The sequence below is a fragment of the Cebidichthys violaceus genome, unplaced genomic scaffold, assembly GCF_023349555.1.
Source record: "Cebidichthys violaceus isolate CVI_PGR_0920_01 unplaced genomic scaffold, fCebVio1.0.p SCAF_22, whole genome shotgun sequence".
In the NCBI taxonomy this organism is placed as follows: Eukaryota; Metazoa; Chordata; class Actinopteri; order Perciformes; family Stichaeidae; genus Cebidichthys; species Cebidichthys violaceus.
In genome coordinates this window covers 10,575,975-10,592,469 of record NW_027176395.1, presented here as the reverse complement: position 1 = coordinate 10,592,469, position 16,495 = coordinate 10,575,975, and the positions used below count along the sequence as shown (strand labels likewise).

The 16,495-nt window shown below is 39.7% G+C and overlaps 1 protein-coding gene across 2 annotated transcripts in view; it reads left to right on the top strand.

Moving 5' to 3' along the window:
• The first annotated feature begins 15,598 nt into the window (after positions 1-15,598).
• cdin1 (CDAN1 interacting nuclease 1) overlaps positions 15,599-16,495 on the top strand; it is a 53,367-nt gene continuing 52,470 nt past the window's right edge. Inside the window, exons 1-2 of one of the 2 annotated variants that reach the window (XM_068718039.1) lie at positions 15,599-15,740; positions 16,018-16,164. In XM_068718039.1, the coding sequence (XP_068574140.1) occupies positions 16,064-16,164 (101 nt within the window). In that variant the 5' untranslated portion in view covers positions 15,599-15,740; positions 16,018-16,063. Of the gene's footprint in view, positions 15,741-16,017; positions 16,165-16,495 lie in introns of those variants that run through there. The other variant, XM_068718040.1, reaches the window with a different exon arrangement.

Sequence of the window (16,495 nt, the reverse complement as noted above, 5' to 3'; positions counted from 1 at the left end):
AGAGAAGCAGGAGATGGAATGATCAACCTGACTTGAGGGTGGAGCACGCTGCTGCTGAGGAGAGGCTGATGGATATATACAGCAGGGTAAGATGTTTGGCTGTAAAAGCGTTGTGTGTTCTTTGTTTCATTTGGGATTTGCATGTTTATACTGTTAGCTCATGTGTTCAAATCTGGGTATTATTTTAAAACCAATAAAACTGATGTGACTGCATGAATTGCCTTCATACAGTGCAAACCTTTTAAGTTACTATACATGAATTAATTAATCATTAAATGAAGGATTTTGTACTGATACATTATCTAAAAAGGCCTTTTAAAGACACATGGCTGATTACTCTCGAAAGTTGTTAAAAGAAAAAAAAAACAAGTTTTATAAGGTAATGTACTAACTTGGCTAGAGGTTAAAATGCTTCTACTCAACAAGCCAACAAAAAGTCAGAATACATCAACCGGAGATTCAAAAACTGCCATCTTTCCTTAGTGTAGTGATTGTCTGAAATGCTGCCACAGGCATGTGGTTGCCAGAAGGATTGTAGTTTTTGTACGTGGCTGTAGTTACTCCTGGAACCAACTGCTACATACAGAGAGAGTCTAAATCCTAAAACAAGTCCTACAAATGTCAAAGCAGAGACAAATTTTTACTCAAATATTATGGGAAAGGAATGCCTTTGTTTATATATCTGACCTCAGAACATTTTGGAGAATGGATAGAATCAGCACAAAAAATACAGTTGGAAGAAGTAGCTGATTATTGAACTCATATTTTTTCAACCAAGATTCTTGCTCAGCTAATGTATATATGCCTGAACACAGTCTTTTATGTACAACCTCACACTTGGGCTCTATACTGCCAGCACATGCGTTGATATTTAAGAAGCAACAACCAAGACATTACTGAAACTAATTCCTTTAGACCTCCACTTCTCAGCAGTAATGGTGAGGATGTAGTGGCCTTTCCAACTGGCTTTATACTTCCCTCTTGCCTTCCCTTCCTCTTCTAACAGTGGTAAGCCCCCCACCACCCCTCCCAGCACACTGCCCGGCTGCTCACCCCAGCACAGGTGTTTCCCATTGCCAGTCACAGTCCCTCTCGCCCCAACACCAACATTGTTTTAAGGGAGAGGACTCTGGGCTCCTTCCACAGGCTTCTGACAAGCCATTGGACCCATGTTTATCTGCACGCATAAAACTGCATGCATCACAGTGTCCACTCGCTCAGCCTCTTGGGACAACACATGGTTTTAACATTAGCTCATCCCTCTGAATGGAATAAAAGAAAATCTGTGAGGCCTTAAGCCACCACAGGAGAGAGCTGAGAAATAGGGCAGAGTACGAAAACAGACTGTTAGCGAGAATCATCCACTGCTTACAGTAGTTGCTTCACAAATACTATATACAACAAGTGCAGTGTGATTAGGCTATTACCATACCTGAGTTAATGTGAGTGGCATGCATGCAGTCATCTTGATAATTTAATTTGAGTGTGCCCTGAGGTGGAGCAATCTTTATTTCATCATCTCAAAGCAGTTTATTTCATTAAAACGTCTACTTGTCTATCAGTAAGAACCTGTTCCTTTTGAGATAAGCTGGTGGAGTTCATCATAATTGCAAATGTTTGCCCATAATGTAAAGACCTTGTGGGGTCTAGTATTCTTAGAGATGAAAAAGGTTGTCATGCATACAAATAAGAACAAGTGACAGTAATTCCCGCCAACAGTTTTCGATTAGTGGCAATTCATAAAGAAATGTCAGAGTTGCTCGGACCTGCAGGGCATTATAATTTGGCCCCACTGTTTCTTTTAAATCTATTCTTTTCATCTACTTCTGTCTTTTTGCCAGCAATGTTACTGGACTTCCGCCATAACTTTTCATTCTTTCACTCTTTTCATTACCAAGTCTCTAATTTCTACATCCCACACATTTACAGTATGCACATTAATGTACACACAGGATCACACACGTATGCACGTCCACACACACACACACACGTCTACACCCCACTCCCACACACATCTCATGGCATAGCGGCTAAGAGGACTAACTGACAGAGATTGCTGGGTAATTCAAGCCAACATGATTGACTTTATGATCACTTTAAAGCTCGAACTAGTCTTTATGCTTTCAAGAAATGCCAAAAGTTTCCAGCACAAAAGTGGCAGGGAATCGTGAAGGGAACAAGAGGTAGAGAAACCCCACAACTACTTTCACTTCAGAGCCCACCTCCCTCCCTTCCTTCCTCCCGCACTCTTTCACCCTTGGCACTTTTAATGGCATAAAATTATGGGCCTGCAAGAGCGACAACAACTGTCTAGGTTTAAAACATAATACGTTGACAGGAGTGACATGGCCATTTTCTCCTCCTCCATTAGCGTTGAGATGTGGCCACCTCCTTTAGCTCTTAAAGAACCAACCACAGTGGCAGGCCAAAGTTGTCAGACGTCACTTCCTCTGTCATTAACCGCTGACACACTGACTGCTGCTGCTTTTATACTGACACAAAGAGAAAAAATATCAAGGGGTCTGAAAGTATTTCATGACTGCTCTCTCCTTATTGTTACATTAATGCACATTAATAATTAGGTGGATGTGAACACTTGGAAATATCAGGAAGTCTCAAGACAGACATAAAATATTTGGGGTCTTGGAGGAAAGTACACAATCATGTTCAATATCCAAAAAAATATTTTTCAGATTTTCTTGATTGTAAACTGAATAACTTGTGCCTTGGGAAATTATGATGGGCCTTTTTTCCACTTTTTTCTGACATTTTATAAAGTTACTGATTGGGTTGTGGGTGAATTCATCGAAAAACTAGATAGATGAACTGATTAAGAAAATAATAGTGAGGCGCAGCTCTTAATACATTATATGCAAAAATTTAAATGAATTAACAACTTGCCCTTCAGACTGATGTTAATGACAGTACTTGGTGACTGTAGTTTTTTTTGCATAAAAAGAAACTTTTTTTCACACAGTACATGACAAGCCAGGCAGAGACATCCTGTCAATGGACACTTTAACCATCAGGAATACTGATCGCTGCTATCGTAAGTCCCTCAAATAACTCATCAGCACTCCCTATTATACGAGACATGTTGTGTTGACCCCTGCAGGATCCCAGGCCCAGTCCAAACCTTGTCTCAGCCCTGGTGCGGGGACGATCCGGAGCATGAAATCCTTCCCGTGGCTAAAGGGTCTCAGCTTCTGAAACTGTAGATCTTTCCCTTGGTTAAACATGTCGACCACATTCTGTACTGTTTGATTCTGCAGCCTAAAAGAGAGAGAGAGAGAGAGAGAGAGAGAGAGAGAGAGAGAGAGAGAGAGAGAGAGAGAGAGAGAGACTGAGACAGAGTGAGAGAGAGAGAGAGAGAGAGAGAGACATGGAGGGATCTATAATTCAAATAAACAGGAAGAGGATTCTCACTCATAAGCTGCATAAGAACTTCAGTGGGGAATGTTGGGTTTGCTGAGACCATTAATAAACAAGATCTCTAGAAAGAGAAGAGAGGGACCTCCTTGTTCTGGTGTCAGCTTGTCCCAGCGTAATACATGTGTTATTTTTGCTCTGACTACGTTCTCCCTTACATGCTGCGTTGTCCCAGTTGCATGCTGTAGTAGAGCCAAGGCCTTTGTTTGGCTAATGTCCTGTGGTGGCTTCTGATTCGTCTAAATGACCTGTGACACCTCATTAGCTCCTCAAGTTGGCCTCTCTGCATCATATTATTAATGACGACATTGAAAACAGAAGCCATATTAACCACCTCACACTTAATGGTGTTGGTTTTGATTAACATCACCAACACTAAAATGACAGTTTTAGTAATGGGAACTTTGAACAGGACCCCTAACACACACCCATAAGAATGCAGGCTTGCACACATCACACACATCTTCCCTATCTTGGCTGATATCATCTTACCAGGGATTTGGGTGGTTATCATAGTGAGCATGAAAAAAAAGACTGAACGGCCCAGGAAGCCTCCGCTGACTTGTCTATATGGAGCCTCATTAGGGACATTGATGGATGGGCTATTGCCACCAACTGGCTCGCCCAGAAAAGCTCTGGGTATTATTAGTGTTTGTGTGTTTATAAACTGACACTTAATTACAGGTGCAAAATCATACCACATACATTAACGAGTCTCGGCCCATTGAGTATAATGCAGCCTGAATATTTAGGATTAAGAAGAACTAAAATCACAGAACTGTGACCAAGAATTAGTCAATGCCTGATGACTTAATATTCAAAAGACATAAAGAGAGACATAAATAATGCTTTTGGAGATTTAGACTAATTTTCTGCAGGAAATATGAATTTTGAGGCAGCCAAAAATAGATGCTCTTTCAATTGGGAGAAGAAAGCCTTTGAAAGTTGAAATACTGGAGCTGGCAGCATATTTGTATTTACACTTTTTATTTCCAGTTGCGGGAAATTAAGATATTTCTCTTGTGTATTCATGTAAGAAGTTTTACAATGACCTTTCAAAAACCAGAGAAAATGGTAAAGGTTATTTTCTTCTTTTTTTCCATCAACAACTGTGGTTAAATAAAATCTTCTTTTGAGGAAAAATACCAGTAAAAGAGCAGAAATCATGGTTAGAAAAATAAAATGAAAGGTCTTTTTCCTCATTCCCCCAAGGTGCAGCTACTCAGCTCAAGTCCAGATGCAAACACAAGTACTGAGATTTCACATTCATCCAAGAATTCTGGATGTCAATGCAAGTCTATCAGAAACAGACCAACGTATTTCTCTAAAAAAAATTGTTGTTTCATATACATCAATAAACATATTTCTGAAATTAATTTCCAACACCTTCATTTGAAGTTTCTGCAAACAGCTGATCTTTATTTTACTAGTGAGCTCCATGTCATAGAGAAGTCACTTCCTTCTTCTTCACACACACTACTGTAGTTGTGTATCAGATTTACAGCTGATAGTTTACTTTTATACCAAAGGAGGTCATACGATATGATATTTTCTGTTTCCTAAAATGGCCTCAGCCAAGGGCCCAGACATATAAAACATACTCCTGACAGCGATACATTTCACGTGATGACACTACTCTGAAACAATCTCGATATTGCCTTTCCCTGTCATAAACAAAACCTGACCACAGTTCTGTTCGCTGTGTGTGTGTTGCTCTCGATTTGTCTATCCAGCATGTGTGTGAAGGGGGAGGGAGAGAGGAAGAATGGTGGAGGGACATGGAGACGAAAACTCTCTTATTCTCAGCGGTAGATGGAGTAAGTAGATGAGTTCACTCTGGGGAGAGCAGTGAGAATGGTTGTAAAATGCACAACTCCATGGTAACTGAAGGAGAAGTGGCTCTGCTGAGAAAAGAAAGAAAGGGCAGGAGACAGGAAGGAGAGGAGGCGGATAGAGAGAGAGAGTGAGAGAGAGAGAGAGAGAGAGAGAGAGAGAGAGAGAGAGAGGAGGAAGGAAGAGTGAAAGAAGAGAGAAAGCGAGAGGAAGGGAGGCGAGCGGACAGACAGAAAGGGATGGAACAGACATGGGGGAACTCTGGCAGGTGCTTCATCATCTGCTAAGGCATTGTCGGGCCGCCCGTAAACAGTCATTGGGCTTCTCGAGGGAGCAACCTCCTCCATAACTAGCACAGGTATAAATCTGCCTTTTAGCCACTAAATTAGACAGTCTCACTCTGCAAGTGCTGCACAAACCTGAGGAAAAAAGGAAGACCGAAAATTAAGCAAATCCACCGAGAGTGGTAAAGGAGGTGCATGAATAAGGTATAGCCTATGTGAATTTAACCAGATGGCCACTTTGATCTCTATGAAAATTTGTGAATTTTTTCAGACGCATCGCTGTTATGAATAGTTTCTTTACACTGAGCAAGAATTAATTTCCCCATCATCTCAAAGAGCTGTTATTGCATCACGTATACGAGCCTGCTGTGCCTCAAAGCCGAGGGCCAAGTCAAAGGTCTGCGCTCTGTCACCTCGTCACAATGTTTATCCTTCATTACAACTCCGAAAACAGCGACACAACCAGGATTTTTTTTTCCTTCCTTCAACAAATTTTTTTAACATACATGAAGTGGTGACAATGTGCGACATTTGGATATTGTTTTAACACTTGGTGAAGGGAGGAAAAGTTGTGGTAAAATACACCAAGAAGAGTGATCTAGTGTTCTGACCACATCAAGTTTTTACTGCATGTGTATCTATATATGTGTCGTCATGAGGGCATAACTTACTATTCAAGCCTTCGGAACATTACATTCTAAAAATAGCAGGACAGTATGTGGACTCCCACTAGAATCTATATTTGATAAAAGGTCATTTAAATACATTTTCTATATGACAAATTCTAACTAAAAGAAAACTTTGACATATACAGATATACAAATAAACAGACAAACTATAACTCAGTGAAAAAGTCAAGTTAAGTAAAACAAAAGTGTAAAAAAAAATGTTCTTTGAACAGAAAAGAAAGACAGAAATAATTGTTTACTTGGTGTATATTTACATGCCCTATCTGCTCCACTAAATGCTATCTGTTGCTTTGAACAACTTTTCTGAAGTCGGTGGTCAAATTTGTCACTGAAAAGTCCTGCAAACATGGATCTCAAGTGCGCTGCTATGTGTTGTAACAGGATGCTAATCTCCTAAACACTCCATCTGTATTTGCTAAAACATTGCCTCACTTGCTTAAATGGCACTTTACTCAGTGCATGTTTTCAAAAGGTATGCTGCGGGTCAAAGGAAGGAAAAAAAAGTAGGTTTATGTGCAGTCATTTCTGTGTAATAATTATTAATAATTAATACTCTTGAATTTAAAAGTGTTTTATGAAAAAAGTTGTGTCCTGTCTTGGTGAGGCCGTTATAAAAAAGTAGGCAAAAGAGTAGGCAAGAGCACAAATTAAGACAACCAACCTCAAACAAAAATAACTTATCTTTAATATTTTAGATATGTTAAGTACTATTTTAATGTTATTATGCATGATGTATTTAACACTTTAAGTCTGCACATAGGAAACAAAGCAGTAATCCACGTTAGCAGTCTCGGCCAAGGCTTTCAGTCCTCCAGTTTAGCGCCAGTATTTATAGTTCCCCTCTCAGAGAGTTTCTCTAAAAAAAATCCCCACAGGACTTTTTAACATTCTAATAAAAAGATTTTACAGAGTGGTGTGAGTGTGAATTTTGAGGATGATGCCAGGGAAAAAAAGAAAAAGAGGTGAGCACAAGATTGTCAGTGAGGGACAGGAAGAATAAAGGGGAGGTGGTGAGCATGCTTTACTCATAAATCAAGAAGGCACGATATGTTAAGTTTGAGTCAAATCATGCTGAGTAATAAGAAAATGATCAGATCAATGCACCCTCAGTATGTTAATGCTGCCGCACACTTCAGTATAAACAAATATTATTGAAATAAGTAATCATGCTGATGTGAAAGTTTTAAACCAACTTAAAAACTAGATTGATCAAAATTAAATGTTTTTCAAAGAACAATTTTGAATTCATATTTGTTATTTAAGAGAGTTTCATTACATTTTTTAGATTGATCACACAAACAGCATACTAAATCAACCAAGCCATAATCAACCTTTGATACAATAAGCCTAGTGCTGACAGAAATAATCCACTGGCCACCTTCTTAATGAATAATTGATGCCCGTCTTAACAGGCTAATGAATGAATGCGGTTTGGGTTTGAGTGATAGCCCTCTCGTTGGAGAGCTATCCCAGGAGGGACGGGGCACTGGAGACAGAGGTGCCATCCTCTATAACCTGTATAATTGGTCCTTTGACATGAGTGACTTGACTGTGTGTGACCATGCACCGCCAGTGGTGACTGACCCTTTTACCCTATTGTTTATTAGCAAGGTTCCAGGTTATCACACCAATTAGGGCTGGGATAACAGTGATCAGGAAAGGAAAACAAAAAGTACAAAAAATGCATTCTATTAGCTGAGGGAACGGAGCAGCAGCTCCAGCATGGCAAGCATAAGAGAGAACTCTTTTGACCTGACTAAAAATATTCTAAAAAGAATAAACAACTGAGAAGTAATTATAGAATGGGATGAAAAGAGTCACAGATGCAAAAAGGGTTTTGTTCTAAAGTGCATGCTGTGTATCTCTACTAAAGTAAAAAAAAACTATGGAGAGGTGACAAGGCTCGAAGGCTGTTCCCTGTGTGCATTTGTGTTGGGCTTGTCCAAACACTCATACTTACATTTTAGCACTATTATGCACACACCCTATTTCCACAGGTCTGATAACATTCTCACTGCAGTTTCGGTGTGGCACTCTCACTAAACAATACCTTATTGACACGGGCTCTGGCCTCACAATAGCCACAAAACATCAGGGTTCCTGTTTTTGTTGACACTGCTTGAGCCCTTCATTGAAGGCAAAAGCCACTGTGGACAGAGCAATGCATAATTGGAGCTCTCTGTCATACAATACAACAAATCAACCCTTTAAATGTTTGAGCATGATAAGGCAGCGAGAGGGCACAGAGGGGGAGCGGGACAAAGGCTGGGGGAAGTCAGGTGAATGGAAGTGTGGAAAGTTGATGGAAATGGAAGAGTTGAGAGAGACTATGGAGTCTAGCGCCACTAGGGGACAGTAGTAAGTCATGGACGGCAGCAGGAGAAGTGCACGTATGTATGTGTGTGTGTGTGTGTGTGTGTGTGTGTGTGTGTGTGTGTGTTTGTGTATGCATGCGAGTGTGTGTGCGGCAAACAGTGAACAAAAGACTTTCTTTGTTGCACTCTCAGATAATAAAAGAATTCAGAAATAGCTACTTGACTGCTTTAGAAAAGATCTTGACAATGCGTTGGCCCATAATGCACAGGAACAGCTCCACATTTACATAATCATATGTAATGTAAACCACTACGAGGCTCCACAACCAACAAACAAACTGGCTTGGGAGAGGGTGACAGAGGGAGGGGATCCGCTTTCCCCTATGGACTTTATATACTCACTAAAAGTACATTTTACTTCATCTGCTGACAACAATAGGACAATGTTTGCAAATTTTGTGGGATTGTGTGCTGCTGATTCAACAAAAAATAAGCTTCTCAGGTAAACACCTAAATATACTTAAAGCACAGACAGTTACCAATTCTAAGCAGTATTTTTATTCATTTACCAAAAATGATTTATAGCTTTAATTATTGCAGTTGCACACAAAAGAGGCACGGGATTTAATGCTGATTCCACAGTGACAACATAGCAGAAATTTTATAAGAAAGCAAGCCTGTGTGTTAATGAGACACAGAAATACAGGGACCTTTTCTTTGACCACAGATCAAGATGAATGGCCGGAGGATTTCACGCTGTAACTTGAGGCATTGCTACTTATATTTGCTCTCTTTGTGTTGTACGTTAAAAGGGGTCATTTGTTTGGTAACTGGTTAAACAAGAGAAGTTAACACCTCCACGTACCTCTGACGTTAGATATAACTGTCAGGAGGGAGCCAGTGTTTCCTTTTTTGCTATGGTAACCGAGGACGTATATTCAAAACATGCTGCCTTCTCCTCCTCCTCCTACAGCAATTAAAAGCAGAACAATAACAATATTCACCAATGACAGCAGCGTACAGTAGTTATGCCCTTCGTTAGTTTCACACTGTTCCTCATGAATTAGTTAAGTCTGTTAATTGCACATTTATTACACTCAAGGCCACAGAGAGATGCACTAAATGGCTCCGGAATAGAATAATACGTGCGTACGTATCATGAAAAATAAATTAAGCTTTTAGTTTACAGCTTGACCTTGTTTCTCAAAAATAAGTCTCACAAATTGTATTTACCTGCTACGTTACCCTTTAGAGGAAATTCTCAACCCATCATTTTATTGTTGAATAAAAGGCTAAATTCACAAATTTCCACTTTTGACTTTAGTCTAAAAATATTGTTAACATTATGTATGTCTGATGAGCAGGACTGAGTGAAAAATCATAAATTAAAAAATAACTAAATTAAAATTCAGGAAGTTTATTTTTAAGAAAAAAAAATCATAAAACCAACAGCCCTAATTATTCCAATATTTACATTTGTCTCGAGTGCCTCCAAAACAACATGGTAACGATCATATTTATTCAGAGACAAGAAAATAAGACAAATATCAAAATCATCCACCGGCATAATCTCTTTGTGTTTACACTTTATCATCGCCTTTTCTGATCTCCGGCGTGTTTCATTATGGAGTGACGTTTGAGTGACACTGCGCCGGCTGTCACAGCCATGTGCTGAGGTTCCCTCTCATTTCCAGCACCAACAATAATAATGACTATTCTAGTGCTAGCCCCACTATTTGTGTTATTGTTGTAGGGTGTCAGACACAGGCCCTGACGTTTGCTATGCTATCAGCAGGAGTGTACAAATACAAACACATTTGCCTGAGTTATTGACCTTTATCTCCCCACTTTCTTGACAGCCTTCTCCAGTTATTGACAATACAAACACATGGGACGACGCATAACCTTTCATTTACAGAGCACTCTCTCTCTCTCTTTTTGTCTCTCTCACTCGCTCGTTCTTTCCCTCATTCTGCGTCTCTCTGCTCTTGCAATTTGTTTAAATAAAATGGGGCAGACAATGGTACTGCTCATTTCTGCCATTTTTCTTTCACTCCAAATTTCAGAGGATAATATCATTAGACCGATACAATGGCTGCTATTCAGCCTTAGATACACAGATATTTCAAGTATTCAATATAGTTTTGACATGTTGACATTAGAGGAGAGTGTTGTTTCCCTATTTGTTTGCTTACAATGTTGATTCCGTCATAAATCTTATACATGTTTGTCTTTATGATGTTCAAATTACCACAGGAATATACACATGGTCAGTACAATCAAAACACCAATAATATGCAAAAGACGCACAAATAAAAATCATTTAAAAAAAATAAAATATACTGTTAATGTTGTTAAATAAATATTTACAGTGTATATATGGAGCATTTATATTAATGTTTAAACACAAGGAAAAGTATGTAGAGAGTAGTTTTATTTATGCAGAATGTGGGCAACATAATTATTCTGAAATTGGGACTGAATCCATAAACCCATAATAAACAGAATAATTTACTGCATCACAATACAGCGTTGAATAACAATGGTCATAAAAACCACTAGTATTCCACTAATGATTCTCCTCCAGGATTTATTGTGTTTTTCAATGTGTGTCCTCTTGCATTTCAGCGTGAAAAATAGCATACATAAAATACGGGTGTCCCCACCAGTCAGCCCCTCTGCAGGTACTTCAGAGCCCCAAAATTAAATTTTAAACAATCCAGACCAGTGTTTGGTGACCATGGTTAATCATCAAGAAACAAAGACATCAAACAATATTTGATAATGAGAAAAATGCCTCCAGGATATTAGGGGACAGGGGGAGAGCACAGCGTGAGCCTCGGCAGCAGAGCTAGGTAGAGAGGCCAGACCAGACACAAGCCGCATTCACATGTCTGTGTGTGGCAGTGGTGGGTGTCTGTGCATCTGTGTGTCAGACACACAGAAACCCACATGCACACGCAAACACGCGTCAACTTCTGTCCCACGCACATACACACATGCATGCAACCACTCACACAAACACACACACACCTCTTATGGAGTTGAAAAGCCATTAAAACATTGCCTCTTTTTTAAAGTTCATGATGAGATAATTAGAATTCAGTGTATGGAGCCAGTGGTGAGATTACAGCTTTGTGAAATTGTGCTTCATTTTGAACTTGCATCAAGCCTCAACCCAATTATCTGCAGTTAAAATGGCTTAGTGAGGCTCCAAACTGTGACTGACAAAAAAAAAATACAGACGAGTCAAAAAAGTTTTCTTTTTAGATAAAAGTGATAATATTGCCCAAAATTTTCTAAAAGGCTAGACTTCTATTTGATGTATCATTCAAACCAAATATGATTACATTTGGATGATATTAACATATCTTGTATTCAGAAACTGGAAAATTATTATTTTTAAATATTTTTAAAAACACTTAATTATTTAAAAAAAAAACGTGTACTTTATAAATAAAAAATTATACTTTCACTAATACATGTAACAGAATGGTTTAGTTTTCCATTAGGGCAGTGTAATTAGTGCTAACTAAAATAAGAAGTTGGGCAGACAGGGGAGGGGGGGATGTTGGGTAATGAGGAAAAAATATTTGTTTTTTTTCCTCTTCCTCTGTCATGCTGTTGGGTTGTCCTTGATTGACGCAGCGTTAACAGTCTGGCCAAATCGAGGCAGATCCAGCAACCTAGGCCGAACGGCAGCATGTGCAGCCACCTCGGACATGCAAATTGCACCCAGGCAACCCGTTGACTATGATTAATGAGTCTGGGCTGCAGCCTTTGTTTCCTCGTGCAGCCGTTTAGAGTGAAATACAATCCCAAAATATTATCAATCCCCTGTTAATCCAGTATATTTTTTCACATCGCACATGTTTTGAGCAATTTACAGCCAAATGTGTGCATGTGCATCTGATCGTGCGTGTGTGTGTTTTATTGGGGTGAGCACAATTGCATTTAATTACATGTCCTGTAATTAAATTCATTAAAGGATAATAAAATAAATGGAAGAAACAGCTTTGAAAGCTAGGTTGAAACACATGTGTCTTGTCTCCCGTGATATAAAATATGGATGTAGGATTTTCAGGGGCAGTCATGCTGTTCAGGGGGAATGCATGAATCCGATACCTTGCTAATACTACAGGCATTTTCCTGGTTATGGCTTGCTTCATGTTTAAACTGTGAGTTTTAGAGCTCAGATCCCAGACTCCCTGAAGATTGGAGAGTAATTCTGTAGTGCAGAGGAGTGAAGTCACTGACTTCACAAATGGAAAAAAAGAAACATTATGACAGTATTGCTGACGATCGAGTGTAACAAAACGCTCTCTATGTATGGTGAGTAATATCCCTGGATATGGTAAGGAGGGACTAATGTGCCAGACATGGGAGGGCTAGCAATTTCCTTAAACTGTGTGATGAGTAAAGGAAATTACACAAACTCACAAACCTTACATTCATCGACTGAAGATGCTGTCGATAAAAAGCTATTTTTCAAGCACACACACATTTTTACCTCTGCTGCAAGCAAAATGTAAATGTTTCCCAAGCATTAAGGTATATACGTGTCATTAGCGGCACAGTGCTTAGCACTACAATGGTGTGCCAAGAGCAGTGGAGCAGAGATCAGTGCAGCGTCTCCTGGATATCAGAGGGAGACATCCTTTGTAAATTCATCTCCCACTGTGAGCAGGCTTCACAGCTGGTTAACGGCACTGTGTGTACCACTGCCCTGTTTACATGCAGCCTCCAAAGCACTCGTCTTTCCCCTGCATCCCTTCCCCAGTATCCCCTCCATCGCCTCGCCATCTCCTTCAGCACTCATCACAGCCCACTGTGACTCTCATAGCCATCAAAGATGCACACACACTGATTCAATGCAAGGGTGTGTGTGCACACATACACACGCACACACACACACACACACACAGTAGACACCTACACGCAACAAAATCTCTGATCCCCTCGCTTTTGGGGCCATTACAGTACACTGCCTTCCAACCCCGTCTCTGATTTTTATCTTTTTATACCATCACATTACACTGATCCTTTAATACTTATTACACACGCGGCTCCCCACCAAACCCCCTGATCCTCTGATACCTAGATGAGTAAACTGCTCCTCCTGCCCCTGACCTCGGCCCTTTGTAGCAATCAGGCCAGACTTCCTCAGAGGCCCTGATCTTATCTGGCCATACCAATCCCACTACACAGCTCCCTTTTGTAGCAAGCAAAGAGCACTGAGCCCTTTCAGATCCAGGGACTGTGCTGGTGAACACACAGCCCGAGACCTCAGCTCATCTCAGACATCATACTACACTGCCCAACAACAATGAGCTCTATTTTCTGATGCACCACAGGTCAGATAGAGCCTTTCTGCTCACCGATGCATTGTTCACCCACAATGGAGGAAATCAGCAATGTTGTTGTCAAAAGAATGTTTGACTCCACAGGGTGGTTTGATGTAGTTATAGGCTTGCAGACAATAATGCCAATTTGAGTTGCATTTTTGCACATTTTAAGACCAATTATTTGTGGTGATGATTATGTTGTTTTATTTTTTATTTTTTAATTGAAAAATCAGAAACTCACCATAAAATGACTGTGCGGCTTCGCTGCATTGGTCTGTTACGATAGAAGGTTAAAGAGAAAATCTATTAGGGGAGACTGAGGTTTAACACTGTTCAGAGACTAATTACACAACAATGCCATTGTAAAATGATATTGATCTCAAGGGCATGTATTTGACAAATTAGGTCTTAAAAGATTTTGGTCCTAGAGTCGTCTAAAATCAACACTCCTGTCAGAGGCATCCATATGGTTCGGAGGTAAATAAAGAAACACACTGAATTATTAATTGATTATTTTCCCTCAAATATCAGTTTGCATTTGTAACTATTAGATAGCTATTTCCATTGAAATACAAGCAGTTTGGAGTAACAAATGTTAAAACTGTATCCTTAATAAATTGAACATTATTCTTGTATGCTTTACAAATCTTTTCTACAGTAGTACATCATCATCCTTGGCGTAATCTACATATTTCTGCAGGGGGCATTTAAAGCACTACTTTCACTGGTTAGGTGAAGGTGTTGATGATTCTGGGGACCCACAGCTGGGGATGGCCCACAAAAGATTCTGCTGGATGTAGGAAATAATTAAGGAAAGCCCAGACCAATAATCTCTCAGGGAAGCAGAATTCTTTCCTGCAAATGTAAAATAATACAATATATACACATACATGATGTGTCACAGCAGTGTAATTTGGTAGACTTTGTGTTTCCTTTAAAGAAAAAGTAGGCTAATCACTGCACTTAAATGGAAACAAATCAGTTTTATCAGCAGTTTTAAATGCTGTATGCAGGAAATGTAACATAATTCAATTAGATTCATGATGAAAACACTTTTAAACAGTGCCTCTCTGTTAAGATTTGCAGTTGCTTAAAATTTAAGAATGGCAGAATTAACAAGAGCCTAAACTGAAGTTGAATTAAGCTCCATGAAAGCCAGAGGAACTGGCTTTGCTACTTGATCATTGAATATAGTTTATTTAAAATGTATATCGAAGCCCTATGTTTTAAGTTCAGATGGACTGTAGGCTGAAGTAGCATGATCAAAGCAAAAGAGCATGTCAGAGAGGCACCATCTCTCAAAGTAGACTGTAGAGAGCTTATGTGGTGTCTTTTTTCAAACTGAGTGCAAAAAATGTATGCAAGCACAGAAGTAAAGCTGTCGTTAAACTACGAATTTTTCGTGAGCTGTATTTACCGGTATGGAGCCTTCTACACACAAAACAGAGAGAGACGCTCTCTTCTTTCTCTTTCTCTTTGCCTCCTCCTACAGTTCTCCTCCCTCCCTCTTTAAAATACTTTCCCCGCCCATACAGTTTAATATTTTTTAAATTCTGTAGGACTTTAGGGTAGTCAACGAGCGTTCTATCGGAGCCTAAGACTACTCATTTCAAGTACCCTCTTGCATTTTACGAGAATCCAGCGATGCTTCGGAGATGCAGTGAGTGAGCAGCATGGCTTAACTGGGTCTCCGCCTTCGTACCGCATGTAACCAATCACATGCTGGCATACTCAGCTTCGAGGATGAATCGACCAATCAAACCGCTGCTCACACAACAGTCACCTCTTCAACTTCCTAGCGGGAAGCCGCTATCGAGAAGTGTACACAGGCAGCAGGAATCAATGGTAAATAACCCTTTTACATGTTATTCATCGCTCTACACTCATATTTGACGACCCGATGCATACGGTAGTCCTTCGGTACACTTTCGAAGAGTAGACAGAATGTTTAATGTATGATCTGCGTTTGATGTGTTGCGTTAGCCACAACATATAGCTAAGATTGGTTAGCAAGGCGGGTAACGTTACAGCTGTTTTTGACAGCTGTCAGTCACCTCACGTTGTTTACCTCTGGAACCCAGATTGCATGCCTTAATCAAACTCTCCCTCCGTGTTTGCACAGATAGATACAGTCAAAGTATTACGGTCAACACAGTAATCAAACGAAAATGAGGCTATCCCGAGCTGAATATAAAGAGATCGCGAGATGGACTGATCAACTGAGACCCACGCGTCAATGTATGAAGACGCTGAAGGAAAGATTCCCAAAGTAAGTGGTTACACGCTGGATTTATTTTGTGAGCTTCCTTACATGTGCAAATGTATTGTGTGTAAGTTAGCTACAGTAGGTGTGTTTCTGTATGGCAGAGGGTAAACACGCCAAAACTGCTGTGCATAAGTATGTCCAAAATGTCATTAGATAATAATTTACATACATAACACCTCACTTCAGTGATGACTTTACCACCTGTCTATCAACTCCCAATAGCAGCATCATTTATTCTTGAATCTATTTTTTTTTTGTTAGATATTTTTAATCCCATTTAATTCACCACTTATGATCTCTAATTAAATCCACACAGGTTTCTGTATAGGCTTCC